The 14,367-nt window shown below is 43.6% G+C and overlaps 1 protein-coding gene across 1 annotated transcript in view; it reads right to left on the bottom strand.

The window, feature by feature from the left end:
* Window positions 1–14,367, bottom strand: part of CUL9 (cullin 9) — a 308,998-nt gene that overhangs the window by 276,329 nt on the left and 18,302 nt on the right. Inside the window, exons 3-5 of the mRNA XM_030195702.1 lie at window positions 13,005–13,159; window positions 11,545–12,087; window positions 194–329 (exon numbers count right to left, since the gene is read on the bottom strand). Of these exons, the coding sequence (XP_030051562.1) occupies window positions 194–329; window positions 11,545–12,087; window positions 13,005–13,159 (834 nt within the window). The remainder of the gene's footprint in view (window positions 1–193; window positions 330–11,544; window positions 12,088–13,004; window positions 13,160–14,367) is intronic.

The following is a 14,367-nucleotide window of genomic DNA, read 5'->3' as shown; positions in this document are numbered from 1 at the left end:
GGTACTTGTGACCTGGATTGACCACTGTTGGAAACAGGATGCTGGTCTTGATGGACCTTCAATCTGTCCCAGTATGGCAACACTTATGTACTTATATAAGTATACGTCCCATCTGTAGCCACAGAGTTTGATTGCTTGCAAAATAACTCTTTAGTCTCAAATGATATTCGGTTCAGTCCAAACCTGCTCTCACCTATTGACACTTTTGGATTTTCTGGCATATTGGATGCCTTTTCCTGAGTTTCTTCTTCAGACTGTTCCGCAAAGCCAATTATCTGTATCATATACCAGTGAACCCAGTACGTTCTTCCAATAGAATGCCAGAAAACCTGCAGATGAAAGAGAAACATAATGAATTGGTAGGCTAAAGCACAACTTCTCATGCTTGTGAATCATCTTAGAAATTTTTTTATTTTTTGTTACATTTGTACCCCGCGCTTTCCCACTCATGGCAGGCTCAATGCGGCTTACATGGGGCAATGGAGGGTTAAGTGACTTGCCCAGAGTCACAAGGAGCTGCCTGTGCCTGAAGTGGGAATCCAACTCAGTTCCCCAGGACCAAAGTCCACCACCCTAACCACTAGGCTAATAAAAACAAATATTAAAAAAAAAAAAAAAAAGCTACAGATCATACAGAACACAGTGGCAAGATTAATTTTCAAACTGAATAGATAAACCTTACCTTACAAAACTACACTGGCTACCAGTTTAAGTTTGACTGTCTAGTCTTTCATTCCTCCTGATTAACATCTCATATATTTGCATTATTCACTACAACAGACTAAAAGAACAACTGAACCTAGCCCCACCATTTCACAAGGGAATCCAATCTCAGAAGATCTTTAAGTCGCTCTTCTCAGCGGCAGGGATCGCATTATGGAACTCGCTCTCTCTGGCTATCAAAATAACTACCTCGGCTTCCGAAAGAAGCTAAAAACCTTCTACTTCCCAAAGACTGCTATATAATACTCAGCGATCACCAATCCCCTAACAGACTTTAGAAATATCAAATTTAACACAGACTATAATCACATCGTATAACTCTTTATAACATTATATCTGACCCAGTGAGGTAGCTAGGTGGGGGTGCAGGGGGAGCGGTTGCTCCCCTAAACAGCTGTTTAGAAAAAATGGCGCCTATGCACCTCAACCCAATAAGTAATTTTTTTTCTGCTCCTTCCTTCCCGAGTCTTTAATCTTTTCCTCTCTCTTCTGCCCGCACTCTCCAGTCCGCTTGGTCACTTTTACTTCCCTGAAGCGTTCTCCCTCCGGCACCGGCAATTCACAGTTATCCTTCTGCCAGTGTTGGGGCCTCTCCTCAGGCGCGTCCCACCTCTGAGGAAAACAGGAACTTGCTTAGATTAGACGGGACGCGCCTGAGGAGAGGCCCCGACTCTGGCAGAAGGCTAACTGTGAATTGATTCGCCAGTGCAGGAGGGAGAAGGCTTCAGGGAAGTAAAAAGTGACCACGCGGACAGGAGAGACGGGCAGAAGACAGAGTGAAAGCCAATTTGGGTAATCTGTTTACACCCCCCCCCCCCCCCCCCACCGCGAAGCCGTTGTTGCCGTTCGGTTCAAAACAAGCAAACTTATGATCTGCTGCATACACGTTGTCATTCTTTATTGCTGGTCCATCTGTAACAACACTAAAGCTGTTTCAGTTGGATAGACGGTGCCTTAAAAGCTGAAGGAGTAAAGAAATAAAAGTTGAATAGCACTAAAACAGTGTCAAAAATTATTGTTGCTGGTAGAAACCGCAATTATAAACTCTAGTTTGTGCTCATTTTTCTTCACTGTTCTTCTATACAGATGTCCAGATTTCAGTGAGGCTATCCTGTTTTCTGATGGGTTCATCTAGGGTTACCATATTTTGTCCTCTTAAAAAGAGGACACATGTCCCGCCCCTTTCACATCATCGCCCCGACCAGTGGTGTGTGCTGGTAAATTTTTAACAGGCACTCTCCTCGGTCCACCTCGGCGCCCCCCCATCCACCTCTGCGCCCCCCCCCCCCAAAAAAAAATTGCAGAGCAGGCTATAGCCGAGGGGAGGGGGGGGGCAATGCATTACTCTCTCCAGGAAAAAAAAATTAAATGATCCCAGGTTCCAATCTAATACATGTTTAATATGGGATAAAATGCCATAAATAAGTAAATAAATATAAACTTTTAACGTTCAGCACCTGATTCTCAAAGTGGACATATTCCAAACACTATAATGAAAATAAAATTATTTTTTTCTACCTTTGTTGTCTGGTGACTTTGTTTCTCTGATCATGCTGGTCCAGTATCTGATTCTGCTGCACTCTATCTGTTCCCTTGAGTCCGTTTCCAGGGCTTCCTTTCCATTTATTTCTTTTCTTTCCTCCTTTCTTATTCATTTCTGGTCCTCCGCATACTTGACTGTACAGTGGATCCAGCTTCTGCCTATTTTCTCCATCCATGTGCAGTTTCTCTCCTCACTTCCTTTTCCCTCATCTAATCGCCTTCCTCTATCTTCCCTCCATGTCCAGCATTTCTTCTTTCTCCCTTCCCTCCCCTTCATCCATGTCCAGAATTTCTCTTGCCCTCCCTTCCATCAATGTCCTGAAACTCTCCTCTCTCCCCTGCCCCCTCTATCCATCCATGCCCAGCAATTCTCCTCCCTCCCCTGCCGCTCCCATCCATGTCCAACTATTTTCCGTTGCCCCCATTCTCTCCTCCCGCTCCCAAACATGTCCAGCGATTGTCCTTCGCCCCCCCTCCCCTCCGATCCATCTTTTTTTATTACCTGCGTTGAAGCGCCACTGCCCGTCTCTAGCCTTCCCTGTTTGCTTCTGATGAGTTTGTGCCCTTAGTCCCACCTTCTGACGTCATATATCAGAAGTCAGGAATAAGGGCACAAACTCATCAGAAGCAAACAGGGAAGGCTAGAGACGGGCAGCAGGGCTTTAAATAACGCATCTCTTCAACGGAGGTAATAAAAAAAGATGGATGGGAGCGGGAGGGGAGGGTGGGGGAGAAGGACAATCGCTGGACATGTTTGGGAGCGGGAGGGGAGGTAATCATGGCCTGTGATGGCGCCCTCCTGCCATGCTTACCTCGTGTAATGGAGCCGGCTCACCCCGAAGAAGAACCGGCTCGCAAGAGCTGTCAAAATTTAACAAGCGGCTCTTGCGAGCCAGAGCGAGCCAGCTCCAGCACACCACTGACCCCGCCCCGTCACATATTCCCCTCCCCCAAGTCACATATTCCCCTCCCCTCCCCTGTCACCTCCTCTCCCCCAGGTCACATATTCCCCTCCCCTGCCCCCCCCCCGTCACTTCCCCTCCCCCTCGTCACATATTCCCCTCCCCCCTATGAGTCATTCCGTGTCAAGTGGACCAATTTTAAAGGCCGTCCCCACCTCACCATCTCAGATTTTGATGAAATTTGGTACATAGTTTCTTTATGATAAAAAACTAAGCTGTGCAAAATTTTAGTTCAAAAGACTAAAAATTGGAGGTTCTAGGGGACCTCAAGTAAAGGGTTGCAAAATGTCACCTGAGCAAAAATGACATTTTGGGCCAACTTCCAGAAGCTGTAAAACTGGAAGTTTTAGTAGTACAAGGGGGATATTTGGAGAACCTGCACTACTTTTAGGGCTTAATGAACTGGCAAAACCCCATGTTCCTAATCCTCTTACGTTTTGAATGGTTTAGGCTCAAACTTTGCCAAAAAAATGGCAAAAATCAATTTACAGCGATGTTGAGGCTGCTGTAGTTTCTAAACTAGTTGGCCTTTCAGGTTGATTTTTGGTAGGTGTACTAAATGCACGGCTGTAATGAGGCAATTTGCAGCACTTTCCTTCAAGTGGTTGAAAAATTATAAGCGTTCAAAGTTGGTATAAAAAGCATTTTTGCCCATTTTTGGGCTATCTTTGATGCCCTTGATCTCCAGTGGGACAGCTTCAATATTCTTTCTTTTAGCACCATTAGAAAGAGCAGATTTCCTTCTATCAGAATATGTCATTTTCAATTTGGAGTGCCTCATATCCCATTCTGGACTGGTTCCTCCCAAGAGGAGGAGAAGAGTTTTTACCTACAGTCACCAGAATAAAAAGTTTCTGCCTTTGGCAACAAGAAAAATATATATATAAATAAATAAAAGGGAGAAACTGGTTCTTTCAGGCTTCATCTATCAATTTGGATCAGAGTGAGCAGGTAAATAGATTCCTTCTTTATGGCTCTTCTAAAGTAATAAACACACAGGGTATGAAACATTTCTTCTAAATGAATCCTATCAGCAGACACAAATGTTCGGTCTGCAAAGAGCTTTTATCTGGTCATTCTCCAGGTTTCTCTTTGTTCCCTGCTACGAGTCCCTGATCACCCCTCCAAAGGCTATATCTTGCTTTCATGTGCTAGTGCGATCTTGGTTCATGCCAGCAAAAGGGTCTCTGCACTATGATTTTTTGATAACCACACTGATTCACTTCCAGCATATTATAACCTTCCAAAAATTCATCTAAATGCATTAGCACGATGTCTTCATTGACGTTAGCTAGTACAGGTAGGTTACACACTGGCTTGTAATTTGATTCCTCTCCTGGATCTAATGCGTCTTTTTTATATACTGGGTGAATCGTGGCTTATTTAAGCTGTGGTTGGAAAACAAGCAGAGGTAACTATCTATTGCTAATATTTGCTGTGTATTCCATGATTGTTTATCTAAGACCAGTGAAAATAATTTCAACTTCTTGAAAAGGTTCAAACAGCAAATGCAGATTGTTTCCTTTAGTGAGCCTCAAAGAAAATTACTCTGCTGAATCCACAAACTTACGGAGGCTTTCGGCTATTCTGTCAATGTGAAGAAAGCTTAGTACTGTTTCTTTTTGGATCCTCCCACACCAAGTAAATGATATTAGTAACCCATTTTTATTTCCCTTGTTTGTGATTGAGCAACATTTATCATATTTTACAGTTTTCGATTATCATTCTTTGCAAACTGATTTGATAAACCATAAACTAGGCCCATAAGGTCTGCTGCTGTTTATGTATACTAAACACAGTCCAATCTCTCTGGAAAGGCTAAAGAGGTTATTTATTTATTTATTTATTTATTTATTTATTTGATCACTTATACCCCGCCTTTTGCCGCAGTTTTGCAGCCTCAAAGCGGCTTACAATGAACCATTAAAATAAATGCAATGAGAACTGAGAGGGTAGAAGGAACTGCGAGATAAAGGAAGGGAATATAAATACAATCTTAAACCAAATAAATACGTAGGCAGGGCGATAGAGGGCAAGCTGTTGCCCTAAAGAGGTTAGGGTTGTTCAGTTGAAAAAGAGACAGCTGAGGGGGATATGATTCAGGTCTATAAAATACTGAGTAGTGTGGAACAGGTAGAAGTGAATCGATTTTCATTCATTCAATAAGTACAAAGACTAGGGGACACTCAAGGAAGTTGCACGGAAATACTTTTAAAATAAATAGGAGGAAATATTTTTTCACTCAAAGAATAGTTACGTTCTGGCACTCACTGCCAGAGGATGTGGTAACAACAGTTAGTGTATCTGGGTTTAAAGGTTTGAACAAGTTCCTGGAGGAAAAGTCCATAGTCTGTTATTGAGATGGACATGGGGGAAGCCACTGCTTGTCCTGGTAGCATCGAATGTTATTGCTGTTTGGGTTTCTGTCAGTTACTTGTGACCTGGATTGGCCACTGCTGGAAGTAGGATACTGGGCTAGATGGACCATTTGTCTGACCCAGTATGGCTATTCTTGCTCAACACTGTTTAGAGCCAGGACATATTTATTTTTCACTACACTGTTGTGTGATTCATCACATAGAAGCTTGAGTGATGGACCGGCAAAGGATTCTCCTACAGAGAAAAGTTTTGGATTTTCAATATTGTTACTAAACACAGTCCTCCATTTGTGAGAAAAAAAAAACACAAGTAGGCACACGGCCGAAGGGGCACGCTCCTACAGTGCCAGAAGAAGCATGGAAGAGACAGACTCTGCTGGTTACTCTGAGGTCTAGTCAGTGAACTCCACCTCCTCTGCTGACCGCCTCACACTTACTCCTTTGCACGAGTACAATAGTTCTCTTAATATCATCTCAGAGCTGCAGGAACCTTCTGGAGGAGTAATTTCATCTGCAGGCCTAAAGCTGTAGTTTCTCCTATGTACTGCCAGGACTTGTCTGGGGTGTCTTGAGTCTCTCGCTTTAACAAATATATGGAAAGTGGTGACCAGAACAGAAACATTTCTTAAGGCAGGGCTCGACAAAACCCAAGCACTAGGTTGCCATGCTGACAAAAAAAAAAGCTGGCGCCTAGTTTTTGCTGGCAACTCATACGGGCAGCCTGCATGGAACTGCAGATAGCAGGATGCATCAGCAGCAGGCTTTCTAGTCTTCACTTCACCTCTCACTCCTACTGCATAATCTCAGTGTGCATGCATACACACACATGCCCTACCCACATCTCAGGCCAAGCAAAGATTATACCAGAAGGAAAGATGAGTGGCTGCACAACATGCCACAACCTCCTCTTCTGCCACCCAGTGCTGCATGTAGAATTTGAATCAGGTGTTCAAATTTTGCATTCGGTACCAAAGCGGCAAAGAAGGAAGATGAGGCCAAATGAAGTATTTCTCCACTTTCCTTTCACAGTGATCCTCGCTCAGCTGGGACGCTGAGGTGGGGGGGGGGGGGGGGGGGAAGAGAGAGAACTGCATGTCTCTGTGCCATAGGAGGGAGAGGAAAGAGCACTGGGTGTCTGTGTGCTGGGGGGGATGGAAAGAGAGCTTGGTGTCTGAGTGGGGGGGGGGGGGAGGTGGATGAAGTAAGAACTGGGTGTCTGTGTGCTGGGGGAGGGTCTGTTTCACAGGGGATGGACCCTTTCATAAGGGCATAGAAGAGTTTGAAGAAAAGGGAGGGGATGAGAATAGGCATTAATGAAGTGTTGAAGATTAGAGACTCTCAACATTTTGCCTTCAAAGGAGGCGAGAGGTATAGAAAGATTTGGGGATCTTATGAGATGGGACTTTTATATCTCTTGCACAATTAAAGGAGGAGGGAGGGGTTAAGGTGTTACTCCAGAACTGCCTGAAGTGGAGAGACCAGTATGCATGGGGGAAGGGAACAAAGGATTATTATTATTTCAAATTTATCAGGGGTTAGGGAGAGTAAAGAAGAGTGGTATGCCACCCTATATGAAAGAATGGAGAAAACGAATTGGAAGATTTGTAATTATGGTTTTAGATGTTCCATAGCAGTCATATATAGACAAGTACTATATAAGAACCTCCATAAAGGATATGCAACACCGGTGTCCTTGGCTTATAGTAAGTTTTGGAGAGGATACATTAAGAAAGAAAAATTAGTTGTTACCTGATCATTTTCTTTCCATTAGTCCCAACAGATCAATCCACAGACCTGTAGGTTATGTCCATCAGCCAGCAAGTGAAGAAAGAGGGTGCATCAGAGTTCTGCCACACAGTATACCAATGTCAAAGCAGTGAGAGAAGACCCAGGAAGAAATCTAACCTCCCGTCTCTAACATAATAAATAATGAACAATGAACATCATAATGTGAGAAAACCTTGTGATGTGGAGGGGGTTGGAATAGAAGGCCTCGGGTGAGATTGTGGGACACCGCTGACCACTGTAGAGAGTGGCATAGCTGTGGAGTTATTTGAATTTGAGCAGAAAGTAATCTCGTGGCTTGGAACCATTGAGAGGAGAGTGTCCACTGGAGGCATTCTGAAGTGAAGATAAGCCAATGGCATTACATGGACTGTTGAAGCCATGTGACCAAGAAGGCGGAGCATCTGATGAGTCGATGTAATAAACTTCTCGCCCTCAGTTGAGGAAGGAATGATCTACCTTGAGTTGTGCAAGGACAGCCCCTATGAACAGTAAGGTCTGTACCAGCTGAAGAAGTGATTTCAGGTAGTTGATGACAAATCCAAAGAGTTACAGGAGTTATATTGTGGACTGTATGGAAGTGCTGGTGGACTCCTGAGAGGCTGCTTTGATTAACCAATAGACCAGGTAGGGGAAGACATGGGATGCCCCACCTGTGAAGTATTGCAGCCACGACTACTAGACACTTTATGAAGACTGGAGGAGCTGAGGCCAAGCCAAACGGAAAGACCTTGTACTGAAAATGTAGTTTCACAGCGGAAATGGAGAGATTTTCTGTGCACAGGGAGAATAGATATGTGGGTATATGCCTCCTTGAGGTCTAATGAGCAAAGCCAATTATTGAGTTGTATCATGGGAAATGGGACCCCAGGCATACCATGCGAAACTTCTCTATGAGGAGAAATTTGTTTAGGTGTCGTAGATCAAGAATTAGATGTATATAAGAACATAAGAATAGCCATACTGGGTCAGACCAATGGTCCATCTAGCCCAGTATCCTGCTTCCAACAATGGCCAATCCAAGTCACAAGTACCTGAGAGAAACTCAAACAGTAGCAACATTCCATGCTATCAATCCCAGGGCAAGCAGTGGCTTCCCTCATGTCTATCCCAATAGAAGACTATAGACTTTACCTCCAAGAACTTATTCAAAGCTTTTTTTAAAAGCAGATACGCTAACTGCTGCTACATCCTCCGGGAATGAGTTCCAGAGCTTAACTATTCTTTGAGTGAAACAATATTTCCTCCTATTTGTTTTGTATTTCCATGTAATTTCATTAAGTGTCCCCTGGTTTTTGCACTTTTTGAAAGAGTGAAAATCGATTTAATTTTACCCATTCTACATCAGTCAGGATTTTGTAGACCTCAATCATATCTCTCCTCAGTCGCTTCTTTTCCCGTTTTTTTCTGAAGGAGAAACTATCTGGAGTAGATCCTTCAACCCCTGTCTGGCAGAGGAACTAGTCTACTGCGTCTTATCAGAGGAGGGACGAGAGCTCCTCTAAAAGTAATCTTATTTGGAGGAAGTCGAAACGAAACTCTTGGTGGATGATTGGGGGGTCTTTTTTGGCCAACACAGACAATAGCCGTGCTGATTGGTATGTAAGACCCATCAGCTGGAGTTCAAGAGACCACCTCTGTTGGAAGTAGATAAGCCTCTCTCTGACAGGTAGGCACTGAAAACTGTATGGTAGCAATGCTCTCTAGGAAGCAATCAAAAATTAGGTTGTTGTTTAGACTGAGAGGGCATCTGGGATTTTTGTCCCCATTGCTGTCTTGGACACGAGCGATGGGGTGTAGTCTGTTGGGGTAAAGGAGGATTAAGTGTATGACGATGCTTAGATATATAGTAGTTGGAACATTGATATCCTCCTGGAATCTTCTAGTAGCAGAAGAAGCAATAGAAGTTTGAGGCCTAGATAGTGTCTTTATCATATCTGTATGCTTTTTTAATTAGGACGGCCACTTCCTCGACAAGTTTTCTCCATAAGGGACATCATCCGATTCAAGGTTGGAGACCCCAAGCCAGGATAATCGGCACATTGCTACTGCTAAGGCAGGGATACATGAAGAGGCATCAAGGCCTGCCTCACAAGATATTTACAACAGTCTAGAAGTTCTGTTGTGTATTTGTCAGAGAAAAGGAATTCTGCAAAGGATAGAGTACTCTATTAGAGATTTTACGATGAAATTGGCTAGCATTGATGCTTGAAAAGTTTTTCTGCCAAAAGAGTCTAATGATCTCATGCTTCTGCTCTGATGGAGCAGAAGCATGAGATCTAGAACTGCGAATGCACTTTAAAGCAGATTCTACCACTAAGGAATGATGTAAAAGTTGTGTTTTCTCAAACCCTCCACATTTCTGTATCCTATACATTGTGTCAATTTTCTTTGGAGCAATCTGAACTGTCAGAGGGTCTTCCAGTTTATTAGTAAAGTACTTTTCATAACAGAATGGAGAGGGGAACTGTAATACCCTCTTCTAGGTGGTGAGTCATAATCTAGAACTTGAACGAGGTTCGTCCTTTGTTTCTAGTTCAAAAAGGTATAGCACATGCCATCTCATAGACAAAGCCTGGAAAGGATATACTTTCAGGGGGAGACTTATGTTTCTTGAGGTGGTGGAGAAGGATTGAACAAAATGCCATAGGACTCCTCATCTGTCTCGCAAGAGAGGTCTGAGTGACTCTTCAAAGTACTACTCATGAGAAGTACATGGAAGAGTGTATGCAGACCAGAACTTCAGCTTTGCATCAAGGTTTCTGAAGTTGGAGAAAGCTTTTCTGCTGACGATGATGCATGTGTATTAAAAGCAAGAAGCTGGCAAAAGAATCAGTTGGACCACTAGATGACCAAAGGGTAAAAGGGGCAATCAGGAAGACAAAGACATTGAAGAGAGAGTAAACAAATTCTTTGCTTCTGTCCTCACCGAGGAAGATTTGGGAGAGATACCGGTGTCAGAAATGGTATTCAAAGCTGAAGAGTCAGAGAAACTGAATGAAATCTCTATAAACCTGGAGGATGAAATGGAGCAATTTGACAAACTGAAGAGTAGCAAATTGCCTGGACTGGATGGTATTCATCCCAGAGTAATGATAGAATTGAAAAATGAACTTGCAGAACTATTGTTACTAATATGTAATTTATCTTTAAAATCAAGCATGGTACCGGAAGATTGGAGGGTGGCCAACGTAACGCTGATTTTTAAAAAAGGTTGGTGAGCCTAACATCGGTGCCGGGCAAAATGGTAGAGACTAAAGAACAGAATAACAGAGCATGTTCAAAAGCATGGATTAATGAGACAAAACCAACATGGATTTAGTGAAGGGAAATCTTGCCTCACCAATCTATTACAGTTCTTTAAAGGGGTGAACAAACATGGATAAAGGCGAGACGGTCGATATTGTGTATCTGGGTTTTCAAAAGGCATTTGACAAAGTACCTCATGAAAGACTCCAGAGGAAATTGGAGAGTCATAGGATAGGAGGTAATGTTCTATTGTGGATTAAAAAGTGGTTAAAAGATAGAAAACAGAGAGCAGGGTTAAATGGTCAGTATTCTCAATGGAGAAGGGTAGTTAGTGGGGTTCCCCAGGGGTCTGTGCTGGGACCACTGCTTTTTAACCTATTTATAAATGATATAGAGATAGGAGTAACTAGTGAGGTCATTAAATTTGCTGATGACACAAAGTTATTCAAAGTTGTTAAATCGCAAGAGGAGAGTCTGGGAGACTGGGCATCCAAATGGCAGATGATGCTTAATGTGAGCAAGTGCAAAGTGATGCATGTGGGAAAAAGGAACTTGAACTACTGCTACGTAATGCAAAGTTCCAAATTAGGAGTCACAGGCCAGCAAAGTGATACTGTTCTCCAAGTACTATCACCTGCTCCCTTCAAGAGCATCTGTAGGGTGTAACTGGTTATCACTGCACAGCCCATTCATCTCTAGAGACTCTTTCACCCAAAGACAGGCACCATATGACTGTGGCATCTCTCTGTACTTTAACCAAGGTACTTACTAATTTAAATGCGCAGATTTTAGTCAATATAAATATGGTTTCCTAGACTGAAAGCAACAGCGCGTGAACACAGTCATTTCTATCAGAGTAGGTTTAAATGTAGACCTAGCTGCATGTCCACATTCACACCTCTTACCTGAACTGGCGGATGGCCACTGTTGCTCTGACGGAACACCCCCTCATCGCCTGCGCTAATTTCATCGTAGTCTTCCAGCATGCGCACGATCATTTCTGGCTTCAGGTTTTCCTGTACGTATTCCACATAGCTGTCGTGGCTTGAGAAGTCAGATGGAGACAGAAAGCCCTTCGACTGTTTCTTCCGAGGGGCTGCAGCCGGAGTGCAAGATTCTGAACGCACTTGGATGCTCGGGCAAGCAGGCACTTTAGGCTGGAAAATGGATCTGAAGGGCCGAGTATGATCTTCACTGTGTGTGTCCCCGAACATTACCTGCTGTGCACGGTCCCATCCCATGACTCGCACCAGCTCCGAGATCAGGTTAGCCATGGCCATGCTGAACTCAAACTCCAGTTGAATACGGCTTCTCTCACTGAAATGCGTGGAGGTTGCAGTGCTGTCCTGATGCCGAGCGCCTTGCTCATTGCTGCTGTTCAGGTTATCCATCAAGGAAGTTACACACAGATAACGTTTTACCAGAGAAAACAGCATCTTCCCCGGAATCTGTGACAAAATAATCAAATGGCTCAGTATTTTATCATAGCTCAGAATCCTCTCTGAACCCACAGTTCACTTGCTACTGCTGCTAATCAGCCACAACATCCTCTCTGAGAACAGAGTCCACGTGCTACTGCTGCTATCAGCCACGATATCCTCTCTGAGCACACAGTCCACGTGCTACTGCTGCTGATCAGCCACGACATCCTGAGCACACAGTCCTCATGCTACTGCTACTGATCGACCACAGCATCCACAATCAGCTCACAGTCCATATGCTACAGATGAACAGCCACAACATCCACTCTGAGCCCACACTACACATACTACTGCTGCTAATCAGCCACAACATACATTCTCAGCCCCCTATCCACATGATGCTGCCAAGCCAAGCATAGACACCTGCTCCCAAGAGTGCCATCTGTGTTTTCCCACTGGTGATGCCACCTTCTCCCAGCCCACAATCTATATACTCCTGCTAAAACATGACACCTGCTCCCAGACCCAACATCTAGGTAGTACCATAAAACCAGAACACCAGTTCCCAGCCCATAACACATGTACTGTTACTAAGCCACATCATCTATTCCCAATATATATGAAGCCATTAGACCACATCTTTCAATTTGGCATACAATCTAACATCCTGCCATTGGTCCATGACACCCACTCCCATCCTATTATTTGTGTACTACTACTGGGCCACACACACCCTCCTAAATTCATCATCCATGTGGAACTACAGAGCCCTAGAACCCACTCCCAACACATAGCCAGAATGTAGGTGCAAGGTAAAGACATTTGCTGCAAACCTACTGCATCTACATTCCTCTAAGGAGATCTTCTCAGGTCTGTGTTAACTGCAGATCAGCACCTGATCCTGCTCAAATTATTCCATTCCTTGATGTGCAATGAACATTTACTTGAGGCAGGTGGATCCCCTCAAAGGAAATGCAGTGTTCCTCTGAGGATGTGGTCTCTGCAAAGAGCTCCAGGAGGGTGTAGCGACTGTCAAAGTCCATATGTTGCTCAATGCCATCCTGCTGGCTGAGGGAGAGGAGAACATAGGCACGACTTCCTGAAACCCCCAAAAAAAGTCAGTCAGTAAGCAAGCAACGCTAAATCTGACAAACAACGCATCACACTTTCAGGAGAGATGGTGGCTCTGAATATACTTATATCCCCCCCTCCCCTATATAATGCACTTCTTACAACAGGAAAGCTCTCTCTGCACATCCCCCACCATGACACTGTACTCTGCTCTCACAACAGAAGAGGCTCTGTCTCTCTCCAAGAGAATCAATTCTTCCCCTCCACTTCCCTTTTCCCATACTAGGGGGAGCTTTCTATACATAGAGTACGCACTGTCCACCCTCACCCCACCTTCTCCACACACATGCACACTGAGAGGGGCTCTGTGAAAGGCTGACCAGACCCTACATATAAACCTGAATATCTCCCAACATGGATAGACACAGGCCTTTAACTGTAAGCTACAATAATAACTGTTTGTCAAAATAATGCTATTAAATAAAATGAGCTTCAAAGTGGTCAGCAAGAAATCTTCCCTTGTTAGAGTCTATTCTTCTAGTGTAACCCCACCACAACCCCTGCACATATATTCCCTCCCCCTTCTCCCCCTCAAAAAAAAAACCTCCTCCCACTGAAGGGAGAGTAAATACTTTCACAATTCCAAAATCAAATGTCCTGTATACTACAAGAAAGTCAGCACTGATAAGTCAAGCAGAGTAACCCTTATCTCTATATACCTCTATTTACAAAAGGACCCCAAATTATTTCCATTTGGACAAGGTCCTATTGCATTCAGCTATCAACTGCTCCATCTTACACGTGCCATAATTTTGAAAACTTTTTTGAAGAGGTGGACTCCCTGCAAAACTTCCAACAGCTAGCTAGGATCAATCTAGGTGCAATGAGATAGTGTCTAATAAACATGGCTTTAGGCCAAGAAGCTTCTGAGATAAGTCTACTGAAAAGAAAAATCCCAAGGTATACATAAATTAGGTTTATTTTTGTCTTTTTCTGTTTTATTTGATAGTGTTTTATAATCTACTTTAACCTGTTTTCGGGGAGTTAGCGGAATACAAATACCATAATGTATAAGGCTGCATTTCCAAAAGCTTCTCACCTTGCAATGTGACCCATCATACCTCTGTCCCCGCAATTCTTCCAACATTGAGATAAAATGGCTAAAACCAGCTGATTAAGCCTAGTTGGAACCAGATACCAATGGTACGGGACTTTGGAACTTTTTTCTTGCATGTT

This window comes from Microcaecilia unicolor, chromosome 3, assembly GCF_901765095.1.
Source record: "Microcaecilia unicolor chromosome 3, aMicUni1.1, whole genome shotgun sequence".
Lineage (NCBI taxonomy): Eukaryota > Metazoa > Chordata > Amphibia > Gymnophiona > Siphonopidae > Microcaecilia > Microcaecilia unicolor.
The sequence above is the reverse complement of the archived record's forward strand: the minus strand, read 5'-3'. Positions and strand labels throughout refer to the sequence as shown.